The 12,814-nt window shown below is 29.8% G+C and overlaps 1 protein-coding gene across 1 annotated transcript in view; it reads right to left on the bottom strand.

Moving 5' to 3' along the window:
- The window catches only part of LOC110282901 (very long chain fatty acid elongase 7), a 48,615-nt gene that overhangs the window by 5,877 nt on the left and 29,924 nt on the right, over positions 1 to 12,814 (bottom strand). The window contains exons 2-7 of the mRNA XM_043047530.3: positions 11,851 to 11,956; positions 10,570 to 10,760; positions 7,868 to 7,945; positions 4,741 to 4,797; positions 1,811 to 1,916; positions 438 to 574 (exon numbers count right to left, since the gene is read on the bottom strand). Coding sequence (XP_042903464.2) covers positions 438 to 574; positions 1,811 to 1,916; positions 4,741 to 4,797; positions 7,868 to 7,945; positions 10,570 to 10,760; positions 11,851 to 11,887 — 606 coding nt within the window. The 5' untranslated portion in view covers positions 11,888 to 11,956. The remainder of the gene's footprint in view (positions 1 to 437; positions 575 to 1,810; positions 1,917 to 4,740; positions 4,798 to 7,867; positions 7,946 to 10,569; positions 10,761 to 11,850; positions 11,957 to 12,814) is intronic.

Genomic DNA, 12,814 nt, shown 5'->3' with positions numbered 1-12,814 from the left:
CGGTTTTCTGATTTCCGGATAACGGGTTCTGTACTGTATATAAAAATTCTCCTAAATAAAAACCCATTGACCAAAAGTATTGCAAATAAAGTCGTGCAAAGCATGCAATTATTAAAACACTACAGTGCGTCGAATAATTTGGTCTAATTATTATAATATACTAATATAATACCTGATATAATTAACATTCTGTTTTTATCTAATATATCGTCTAATTTATCTAATCGTCAAATTTTTATTATATGACGCCTAATTTTGACTAATTAAAACAGGAGCGTAAGCAAGTGCAAGCCAGTTTCATCCGAGTAAAAAGAATAAAGCTGTTTTAGTATCACCTGATAATTAATATTTTGCATAGAATCTAATAGTGCGTCTAATAATTTGGTCAGCGACTGTATATATTATAAAATCATAGTTAGACATTACTTATTTCTTACCAATTGAAGTTTTGTTAAATGTTTTTTCCACCAGATGTATTTCTGTACTGAAGGCCCAAACGCTGATAAGGCGTAATATGAATACATCCAAATGTGTACAAATGTATTTAATAAAGGTAGAATTGTAGTGTAACCACCTTAAAAAGGAAGAAAAAATATATTTAAACTTCACAAAACATACATTTCACTTATAAAAAATTTTAAACTAATAATTATTGAAAAAAAATTTTGTTTATTTATATATATATATATATATAAACACAATTATTACAATAATATAAAAATAAAATAATATAAATAGAAAACTATTACTGGGAAAAACCAAAAGTCTTCCTCAAGACACATCTTTATAATTTAATACGATATTTCTGATGAATAAAGAACATCGATCTTAAGATAATTATTATTTATATGTGTCGATATCGCTAAGAAATTCAGTTAAAAAAGAGCATGAAGTAAAAGTAAGCAGAAACCAAACTTACCGCCTTGTAGCAAAATGTGGTTTAGGTTTAAAAGTAAAATATTAATTTAACAGTTAACAAATTTCACGAAGAAGCAAAATCTTTAAAGTTGAGCTTGAAGCTTGAATTGAATAAAATTAAATTAAAAAATATATATTTGATCGGAAAAAATTGAAGCAAGTAGCATATCAGTGCTGCCATCTATGAGAAAAACTATTGAAAAAAATTTATTCTGAAAAATTATTTAATAAAACCCATAATAATCAGGAAAAAATGTTATTAATTTTATTACAACAATAAAAAATAATAAAAAAACATTCAAAATAGGTAAACGTTGTAATTTAAATAACAGACTAAAATAAGGAATAAATCATTCATTGGCATCCCATTTTTCAACTGTGTCATCCAATTCCATCTTTCATAGTGTGTCAATTAATCATCCTCGATCGAGATAAAACTTATTTTTAGAGCTATTTAGCTATTTATGATCATTGTTTGTTATAAAATAACTTTGAAATTGCTTATTTTTCACTTTAACTGTCTATCATTAGTTATTTCATAGAATAACTAGGTAATGTACGAAATTTTTCATCTGTTATATACTTTAACTAACGTGTCTATTTATTTCACAATCTGTGGATGAATAAATGGATGCATGAATGGGTCTGCCCTATAAACGGGTTGTGACGTGTGTGTGGCTATAGTCATATCCTTGGGCCATAGATGGCGCCACTGAAAACACACACTCTGCAGTAAATTTGCTTGGTTTCACCAAACAGGCTTGTTAATATTTTCAAGTGGCAGTATAATTAAGAACTGGCATACATTTTCCGTCTTAAGAGAAAACAATCATCAATCACTAATAATCGATCAAACATTTAATTCAATAAGAAGCAATATGTCATTCCTTACCTCCTGCATACTTAACTCCGTACCATGATGTTACTGGAACAATGGCATGATGAAAAACATGAAGGAAAGAAATCTGAGAATATTTTTTTCGAAGGATGATAAATATCTGGAAAAAAATTTCAGTTTCATTTTTATATTATACACATCATTTAACATTGAATAAAAGAGCATTATATAGTTATGTAATACGCATACCAAGATAAGTTTGCGTGTAAATCGGCCTATTTAGCTCTTACTTTCCGATTTTTTATTTATCTTTTCATAAACTCATAAAATCTTTAATTTTTAGAAGATATAATTAGAAAGCATTATCTCAATTTTTTTATTTTATTTCAAAATTTAAAAGTTTTTTACAGTCTTTAATAAAATAAATGGTAATTTATTTTGGAAAAAAATCGTTAATCTATTTTATCACCGAAATTCCAAAATCCGAATCAAGGAACTAATTAATTCTGAAGCAAGGTACAATTAAGGAACTAATCAAAAGATTAAATGAATGCGAAATGCCCTTTTGATCTATACCTAGATATTGTGCGGGTAAATCGGCATATTTAGCTTTTATTTCCGATTTTTTATTTCTCTTTTCATAAACTTATAAAATCTTTAATTTTCAGTAGATATAATTAAAAAACATTATCTAATTTTTTTTTTTTTTTTTTTTAAATTTAAAATTTTTTTTACAGTCTTTAATAAAATAAATGGCAATTTATTTTGGAAAAAAATCGTTAATCTATTTTATCATCGAAATTCCAAAATCCGAATCAAGGAACTAATTAATTCTGAAGCAAGGTACAATCAAGGAACTAATCAAAAGATTAAATGAATGCGAAATGCCCTTTTGATCTATACCTATATTCTGCGGGTAAATCGGCATATTTAGCTTTTACTTTCCGATTTTTTATTTCTCTTTTCATAAACTCATAAAATCTTTAATTTTTAGAAGATATAATTAAAAGGCATTATCTCAATTTTTTTATTTTATTTCAAAATTTAAAAGTCTTTACAGTCTTTAATAAAAAAAATGGTAATTTATTTTGGAAAAAAATCGTTAATCTATTTTTACCGAAATTCCAAAATCCGAATCAAGGAACTAATCAAAAGATGAAATGAATGCGAAATGCCCTTTTGATTTTTACCTAGATATTGTGCGGGTAAATCGGCATATTTAACTTTTACTTTCCGATTTTTTATTTCTCCTTTTATAAACTTATAAAATCTTTAATTTTTAGTAAATATAATTAAAAAACATTATCTCATTTTTTTTTTATTTTATTTTAAAATTTAAAAGTTTTTTACTTTCTTTAATAAAATAAATGGTAATTTATTTTGGAAAAAAATCGTTAATCTCTTTTATCACCGAAATTCCGAAATCCGAATCAAGGAACTAATTAATTCTGAAGCAAGGTACAATCAAGGAACTAATCAAAAGATTAAATGAATGCGAAATGCCCTTTTGATCTATACCTAGATATTGTGCGGGTAAATCGGCATATTTAGCTTTTACTTTCCGATTTTTTATTTCTCTTTTCATAAACTTATAAAATCTTTAATTTTTAGTAAATATAATTAAAAAACATTATCTTAATTATTTTTAGTACCATAAAATTTAAAATTTTTTTACAGTCTTTAATAAAATAAATGGTAATTATCAGTTGATACTATACAGCTTTACTGTTTTTATGTGACTGAAACCAATTTACACTTGTTTACGTTCATGCCTCAATTGGTTAAAGGAGGCGATTATAATACAAATTCAACGATTGGATAAATTAGACTACATATTATATAAATATAAAATATTTATTACATCAGGTATTATACTATCATGCTGTAATAATTCGATCAAATTATTAGACACACTGTAGTTTTCTTAAATCTAAATTATCTGGTGATACTACACAGCTTTATTGTTTCTACGAGGGTGAAACTGGTTTGCACTTGCTTACGTTCGTGTATCAATTGGTTAACATTGTAATGCAATATGTTAAAAATAAATACAAATAGGAAGTATATAAAAAATCTCCTGAATAAAAACCCATTACATGTATGTTTAAATATAAAAGTTTTGCATACAAACTCGTGCAAAACATGTAATTATTAAAACATTACAGTGAGTCTAATAATTTGTCTAATTATTATTATATACTAATATAATACCTGAAATAATAAGTATTCTACTATTTTTAAGTATTCTATATTTATCGTCTAATTTATTTTATCGTCTAATTTAACCAATCTATACACGAGCGTAAACAAGTACAAACCGGTTTCAGTCATATAAAAACAATGAACCTGTATAGCAATATCTGATAATTAAGATTTTACATAGAATCTTATAGTGTGTCTAATAATTAGGTCAGGAACTGTAGATGATTGAATGGAAGGATGTGTAACTTAGATGGCATAAGTTTTAGTTCGACCTTTTTAAAAAAGTTTTTAAAAGACATTCATCAAGTAATGGCTGGTTAAAAATGATGATATATTACTTAACTGTTGAAGTTAAGTGGCTTATAATTCCAAAAATGAATGGGTTTTTAAAAAAAGGACTAAAAAGACTAGTCTAAAAATAGGCCAAGTATTATGATTTAAAAGCAATAAAAATGTCCATAAACTGGGTATTTTATTATTATTATTTCTTTCATGCCTTTATATTTTTTACACCTCTTAAAAAGGGACGTTATTTTAATAATTTTTATGCTGTAAAAATATCGAGATGCGGAATTACCTTTTTAACTTTTTTATGCTAATGATAGCGATGTTAAAAAAAAGAAAATTACTTATCATCTTATTGGTGTGCCTGGTGCATATATAGAAAAAAAGACAGGTAAGAGACCAGTGAATTCTAGTATTGTTCGATATACTATACTTTAAAGTAACAATAATTAGTAATTCGCAAATAAAGAAACTGATGGCGAACGGCAATGACTTACTGTATCGAAGAATTCTACAAATTTACTAAGGTAATAAACATAACAGGTGAACAGCATCTAGAAAAAATAAATAAATGTTATTAAAAATAATAAAATTTTGCAAATATCAATTTTTGTACAAATATTTAAATTAAATCAATTTAAATTATCATACTCGTTCAAAATTATTCATTGAGACAACTGTACAGTTTTTATTGCTCAGCAGCAAAAAAAATACGTCTATAATCGTTACTTTTTCAAACTTTTATAAATGCTAATTTCAAAAAATTTCCCATAATTTATCAACATTAAAAAAAATTAAAATAATTAAAGCCGAACATTTGAGAAAGACCACCATAGCAGATATCTAAACCTTAGCATGCATGCCTAATTTTCTAGATATGTTCATCTATCAAATAATGAATAAAAACGCGCAATAATAGGTGTTATCCAATGACCATCCTTTCTATATATTTATACAACTCTTGTCAAAAATGAAGAAACAAAATTGCACATTGGATTCTGAAAGTTAATATTTAAGTCAGAAAAAGAAAACGCTGATGAAATTATAATAACTAGAGCCCGGATTTTGATGACCTAAAAAATCTCAATTAATGCCCTTAAAAAGTGCAAAAAATGTCCTTAAAAGTGCAAAAAATGCCTTTAAAATGCGAAAATTGCGCTAAAAATGCCTTATGACATCACTTAAATAGAAGTAAAAATATTGAACTAAAACAATGTTTTACTCTTTAAAATTATTATGAGTCGTTTCAAAAAATATAAAGCAATGCAATACTTGTTCTACGTTCATTAAAGTTGTTTGACAAATATGTTTTATATCCAAAAATAACAAAAGAAAGGAAAATATATTGACTCCAAAACATTTTCATTTTGTATAGGAACTTAAATGAATATAACAACTTCCATCTCATAATATTACAAAATATCAGAATTACAGTGGATTATTAAATTTTTTTTTAATATTTTGAAATGTAAACGAGCGTCTCTTGTCTGAAAGCAAATTTTTATACCAGGAGAAGCTTCTTTCAACGTCTACTGATGTTATTGGTGCGTACTTGAAAAGGACGGTCACACTTACTGACAATTCTTCTTCAATTTGAAAAGATGTTGCTTCACCTGTTAATATCCTAGAAATTTTCTTCATTGTTTGAAAGCCAGTGTAATAATAAAAAATAATAAAAATTAGAAAAATTTAACAAAAAATTTAAAAAATGCTTTAAAATGCAAAATACCCCCCAAAATTTTAGAGAAAATGCCCTATAAATCTCAAAAAATGCTCTAAAGGACAAAAAATGTCCAAAAGTGCAAAAAATGCAAAAAAATGCAAATGTCATCAAAATCCAGGCCTTAATAATAACCCACCAGAGTAAGTTACACACAAAAATATCATAACCTATTTATGTGTAATGTTCAGTGCTGTTAACAATGTAACTAGGCTCGTTAACCCACTGACGATTTAACAATTAATAATATAATATATATATTAATTAATATATATAATAATTAATGTAATAATTACATAATATAATTATATATAATTACATAATAATTGCATATATAATATAATAATTATATATAACATTCTCCCAAAGGGCGAAATTGGGAGAATGTTATATGTATACTAATATACTATTTTTCTATCTAATAACATGGAAAACTGGCTTTTCAAGACATCACAAAATACTTTTCCTTCTTCAGCATTCATATTTATATCAAAATCACCGTCAAGCCGATAATTATAAGTTAATAATAAAAAGAATATAAAAATACTTTAAATTATTATTATGCAAATACATTAAAAATGCCTGCTAGTGAAAATAGAAAGAAAAACAGCAGCGGTCGCCATAGCAACGCATGCAATGACACGCATGCGTACTGCTTACTATTACTCTTGAGCACAGTTGAAAAGTGTGTGCACGCCATCAAATCCAAACCAAGACCCATTTTGCTAATGGGTAACATAAAATACGAGTTAAAAAATGAAATTTAGCGAAGGTAACTGAGGAAATGGATAAGGCTCAAACTTTTCGCGGTCTGTTTAATTCGCCGATTTTGTCATTTACATTCCATTCCATAACTTGCTTTTTCTTAATTACATGTTTCAACGAGCAAAAATATTAACTTATTAATTTATTAAATTATATATCTTTTTATTTCCAGTGACAGAAGATCTTGACTATTTGAAACTCCTTTTATTTCCAGTTTTGTCAAAGGCGCAACTGTGAAGTAAATTGGGAATGACCTCTCTCCAAACATTTGAAGCGCAAAAATAAATTCCCATTATTTATGTCATTATATTAATTATTATGTAATAATGTATCGTGACTGTAAATTTTAGTTAACAAATAAATAAGGATTGCTTTGCTGAATACCACCACGTTGTGCAATCTAATAACTATTTTTCAAATAATTCTTACCTTGAAAAAAAAAAGAAAATATTTGAAAAAATGCTAACTTTCAGTAGACAATTAAATTAAAATAAGGATCATTACAATTACATTGAAATCGTCTGCACACTGGCCACAGTCCATATCCAAATTATTAGACGCACTATAAAATTCTACGTAAAATCTTAATTATCAGGTGATGTTAAGATTGTACAGCTGTATTATTTTTACTCGGATGAAACCGGTTTGCATTTGTTTACACTCCTGTATCAATTGGTTAACATTGTAATGCAATACGCTAAAAATACAATACAAATAGGAAGTATATAAGTATATGAAAAATCTCCTGAATAAAAACCCATTACACGTACGTTTAAATATAAAAGCTTTGCCTATAAACTCGTGCAAATCATGCAATTATTAATAAACTGCAGTGCGTCTAATGATTTGATCTAATTATTATAATATACTAATATAATGCTGGATATAATAAATATTCTATATTTATATAATATATCGTATAATTTATCCTATCGTGAAATTTACATTATGTATCGTCTAATTTAACCAATTGATACACTAACGTAAACAAATGCAAACCGGTTTCAGCCGCGTGAAAACAATAAAGCTGTATAGTATCAACTGATAATTTACATGGAATATTATACTGCGTCTAATAATTTGGGCAAGGACTGTAGTATTTTTTTTCTAAATTTCATTATATCTAAAATATGTCTTACCTTTACAGCAGTTTCGTCATTTGAATAATTAATTGGTTCGCAGCGCCAACTGTACGTAGTTAACCAGATTAGTGAAAACTGCAAAATTATGAGAGAAAGACATCTTATTTGTAAATCAATTAAAAATGATTCATTAAATAATTACTATTGCATTGATTTTCATGTGATTTACGGGAGCGTGTCCGGCGATGCAGAAATTAAATATAACTTAATGAATTTTATTCTCTTTCAGTATGATAAAGCGTTTTATTTCGCAATAAAGCATCGAAACGGGCTATATTGGTTTCTCAATAAATTGGTTTGCTTGTTCAATCATTTGGTAGTACTCGGCTGAGCTTGGGTGTTAAGTAACACAAAATATAAATTTTCCTATTTATTATTTAATGACGAAGCAGTTATCGATAGAGAAATTTTAATGAAAACGTTTCCATAATACACTCTATAACAAAAAACTCGACGCACCAAGAAGGAGTTGTCCGATTGGAACGAAAATTGGTGGATAGGAAGACAATGTACAGAATAGTAAATGATTAAAATTTCAGAACAGTTGAATAATTTATTGCAGAGTTACAGTAACAAGTTCAATAAGGTGTTGACCCGCCTGTAACCTGGATTCAAGCTGCCACACGGCGTGGAATAGACCGATGAAGCTCCCGGATGGTCTCTTGTGGTATTTCCTGCCGAATTCGATCCAATTATCGAACGAGGTTATCAACATTCCGTGCCAGATGCAATCGCCTTCCCATCATATCCCAGACATGCTCAATGGGAGAGAGATCTGGTGATCTGGCAGGCAAAGGAAGAGTTTGACAAGCTTGCAGACAGTTCATAGCAACACGTGCCGTATGTGGTCTGGCATTGTTCTGCTGAAAACCTAGCCCAGGGTCTGCAAAAGGAAGGGTAGCAAAACAGGTCTTAGAATGTCGTCGACGTACCGCTGTGCAGTAAGTGTACCTCTAATGACGACCATAGGGGTCCGGCTGTCAAAGGAAATGGCACCCCAGACCATAATGCCTTGTTGAGGGCCACTGTGGCGTGCAATAGTGAAGGCAGGATCCCCCCCCTCTGCCCTGTGCGTCTCCAAACACGTCTTCGATGATCGTCAGGACACAGTTGGAAGCGGGATTCGTCACTAAAGACTATACGTCCCCAGTCGGCATCATTCCAGCCGGATCTGTTCAAAGCATTCATGCATACGAAATTTCAAAGCAATCGGATGATTCCTTCTTGGTGCATGGATTTTTTTGATATAGAGTGTATTTTATAAAAAGTAGTTACAGTTAAAAGGCCAATCATTCAAAAGTTTTAACTCAAACGATAGCATTTTCGGGAAAATACACTGATATAAGAAATTAAGAGAATTTGCAGACTTGGTTGATTATCTCTAGAACTACAGGACCGATTTTAATGAAATTTGATAAGTACATACACTGATACAGTACAAAACAAATAATCATTCAATAATTGTAATACGCACGCATGATCGTGCGTAACACTCGTTGTGGTCAAAAGGTATGAAATGGCCGCTGGACAATTCAGGACAATTGCGACAGGAAACGATAAACTGCCTTATTTCAAGTATGAAATCACTCTACAAGACCTGTATATCTGTAAGAGGGGACCACACTCCCTTATTAAACCAATTTTTTTTGTTTATTCTGCAACCACTGTTTCATACTTTCCGCCTCCAACGAGTGTTACGCGCGATCATGCGTGTGTATTACAATTGTTGAATGATTATTTGCCTTGTATTGTGTCAGTGTATGTAGATATCAAATTACATTAAAATCGGTCCAGTAGTTCTTGAGATAATCGACCAAGCTTGGCAAATTTTATTCATTTCTTACCCCAGTGTATGTTCACTCATAATATGTATGCACCCACAATCATAGTTGTTTGACATGTTTGTTTTTTCATAAATAACATACCCAGATAGCAAAATAAGGTTTATTTTCACTCAACAAAAACCTTTCATAATGTAAACCTAAAAAGGTTTGATATGCGGTTTACGTGTAAACCTTAAAACGAGATTTTAACAATCTTCTCTATTCTACGCACATTGCCCTAATTCAAAACCTTTGAAAACAACCTTCTATACAAAAACCTTAAATCGAGGTTGAGTTAGGGTTTTCAAGCTTTAAAAAATCCTTTAATGAAGCTACTCTCAAGGTCAAAATAATCTTAAATCTAGGTAATTATAAGGTTTCTTTTCGCAAACTCTTGTGTGCTCAGTTAAAATCCACCTCGTCATGAAATTTTATAGGACAATGCAATTTGATCCTATCGCTAGTGTGACGTCAGTTAAAACGTCATTATGAACTTAAGTGACCATTTTACCTAAGTGGCATTACTTATTTAAAAAAAAGAGTTAAAAAAATCATTTTTAATCCTTTTAGGATGAAAGGTTTGAAACAGAAATATTTTTGCCTCATTGAAAAAAGGTTTTTAGTACAATCATTTTCGGGAGAATAAAAACTTCGACTCAATATTGGAGTAAGGTTTTATGCTTTCTGTAATAATAACAAGAAAAAGTCGTTTGGTTGCCTAGCAACTAGCCAGAGTTGTAGTTATTATATTTACAAGAGTCGGCAGACGATTTAAAACAATTATTTAAACTAACTGTCCATTGATGTCGCAGCAAGTTGTTCGGAAAAATTTTAAATCAGCAATTATAAAGTAAAGATTAATATTTTCATACTTACTCTGAAAAACATCCATAAGCTACCGATGACTAATGTGAAATTATATAAAATCATAAGATATCTGACTTCAAATGGTTTCCTGTTTTGCATCCACTTTGGTCCTATAATTTTCACGAATAGAAGATACAAGGCAGTGGCTGCGATTGTTTTGTGTGGGGAATGCATTAGAGGATATGAATTAAGCCTTGGATCTAAAAAAAAAGTTTTTAGTTTAGTTTTGACTCTTAGACTTAAATCAGACTTAATACATGGAACAGGATGTGTTACACAGAAAAAGAAAAGTACCTTTAAAATTTCATTACTAATTTGTAAACAGTTGGGAAAAAATGGGATTTTAGAAGGGTTTTAAATTTTCTTTTTTTTTCAATGAGCTGCACAATTAGTTTTTCCCGATGAGCAGACCTATTGCGTTCTCCAGAGGTGGTATCCACTCTTTCAGGACCACCGTAATGGGTGAAATACCGTTGGTCATGTTAATTTAGACGTCTAGTTTCTGCCACACTAGATGGCAGCACCGAGACTCTATTTGAATGCTAAAGTGCACTAGGAATTTAATTTTGCCGGAAACGCCAAGAGTCAATAAGGCACTCCAGGGATCTTTTACCTGCCGCATAATCATACGACATGGCCGCTGAGGATTTTCTGCATCCCGAAAAGCCGGTGTCTGGCCGGGGATCGAACCGCAGACTTGGGCTCAGAAGGCCGACGACAAACCAACTGCGCCACCCAGCCATGTGTTTTAAATTAGGTTGCTAGAACTTTACGTAATATCAAAAGATTCCCAGAAATCTAAGTCAGGGGGAAATGATTTTAGCGGGAGAAAACTCAGACATATGATTAGAAATGTAGAGAATTAATGCGATGGAAGATCATTTAATGTCTTGATTTTAAACTTTCATTCCATGTTTCTTTCGTAAAAAAACTTGCAAAATCAAAATATTAAATGATTTTTTAATAACTGTTTTTTATCATCCATTGTTTTATTACCTTGTACGAACTTGTTCCCCATTCTCTATCAGTCAATCTTTTTACTCAAGGAAACAGGTTTACTTGCTTTCCTTTTTCAATCTATGTTTAAAACCCGTTTGAAGGTTCTTCATTATAGAACCGAAACTATGGAATGCTCATTTATGGGGTGCTATTCGTATTTTTTACCCTTTGTTTAGCTTTACTCATACCTTCCTCTAAGTTTATCTATTCCTTAATTAGATATAGGCTTTGAGTTAGACAACAGAAGTACTATAAAGAATATTCCATAAGTATAAACAAAATGTTACAAACCTCCATTTTTCATTACGTAATCAATATCCACTTCCATTTTCCAAAGATATTTGTTTTTAGGTACAAAATAATTTCCAAATTTTGATAGTGAAAATATGCTTCAAATCTAAAAACAAAAGTAGTTTGGATTAGCATATTAACAAAACAATTGCTTCTGAAAAATAATTTAATGAATATAAAAATTACATTAAAAATAAATCCTTTACAGATCTTAATTCTTAATCTCGAACTTTCGTTAGAGGAAAAGGTGCATCATCCTCTTGATACACCATATTTATATTTTCGTAAGTAGAATATGCGTCTCGAGGTTAAATGATTTTCCTTCTCTCCACACTTTTTTCCTCTCCGTTTCTATAGTTTCAGCGAAGCTGCTTTATTTCCTACTGCAGCACGTTTCAATAAGAAATTAGAATTTACTTACATGAGAGAAAAAGCAAGATTTGTTGTCACCATGGGAGTGGCGGGGGGATAGATCATAAAAAAAAACGATAGAATCATTTATTTAAAAATTAAATATTCATATGCGTGATTCGAATTTCCCATACTGTCTGAAATATGTAGGGATATTTCAAAACCACGTGAAAATCAATATCAATGACTACCGAAAATACACTGCATGGGTTTGCGATAATATCGGCATAAAGTGAGCGCGTCTAAAAATGATTATTTAAATGCGTAATTTAAATTTTACGTGTAAAATTAATATTAACTGCGAAATAACCGTAATTTTAAAAACTTCGAGGAATTCGGTCGCACTGACAATAAAAAGTCGAAGCAACGATGAAATCGTCACATTAAAAGTAACATTTTTTTTTTTTAATGAGAAAATTTGTAGCAATAACTGTCGAAAGAATGATTGAAATACCGCATGGATTAAAGAGAATATCGACGCAAAACGAGTGTATCAAAGAATGATTTCTTGAATCCGTGATTCGAATTTCGCGTTCCGTAATAATATCGGTAT

This window comes from Parasteatoda tepidariorum, chromosome 3 (genome assembly GCF_982258835.1).
Source record: "Parasteatoda tepidariorum strain Cologne lab strain chromosome 3, Ptep-v5.0, whole genome shotgun sequence".
In the NCBI taxonomy this organism is placed as follows: domain Eukaryota; kingdom Metazoa; phylum Arthropoda; class Arachnida; order Araneae; family Theridiidae; genus Parasteatoda; species Parasteatoda tepidariorum.
This window is presented reverse-complemented; position numbering and strand designations above follow the sequence as displayed.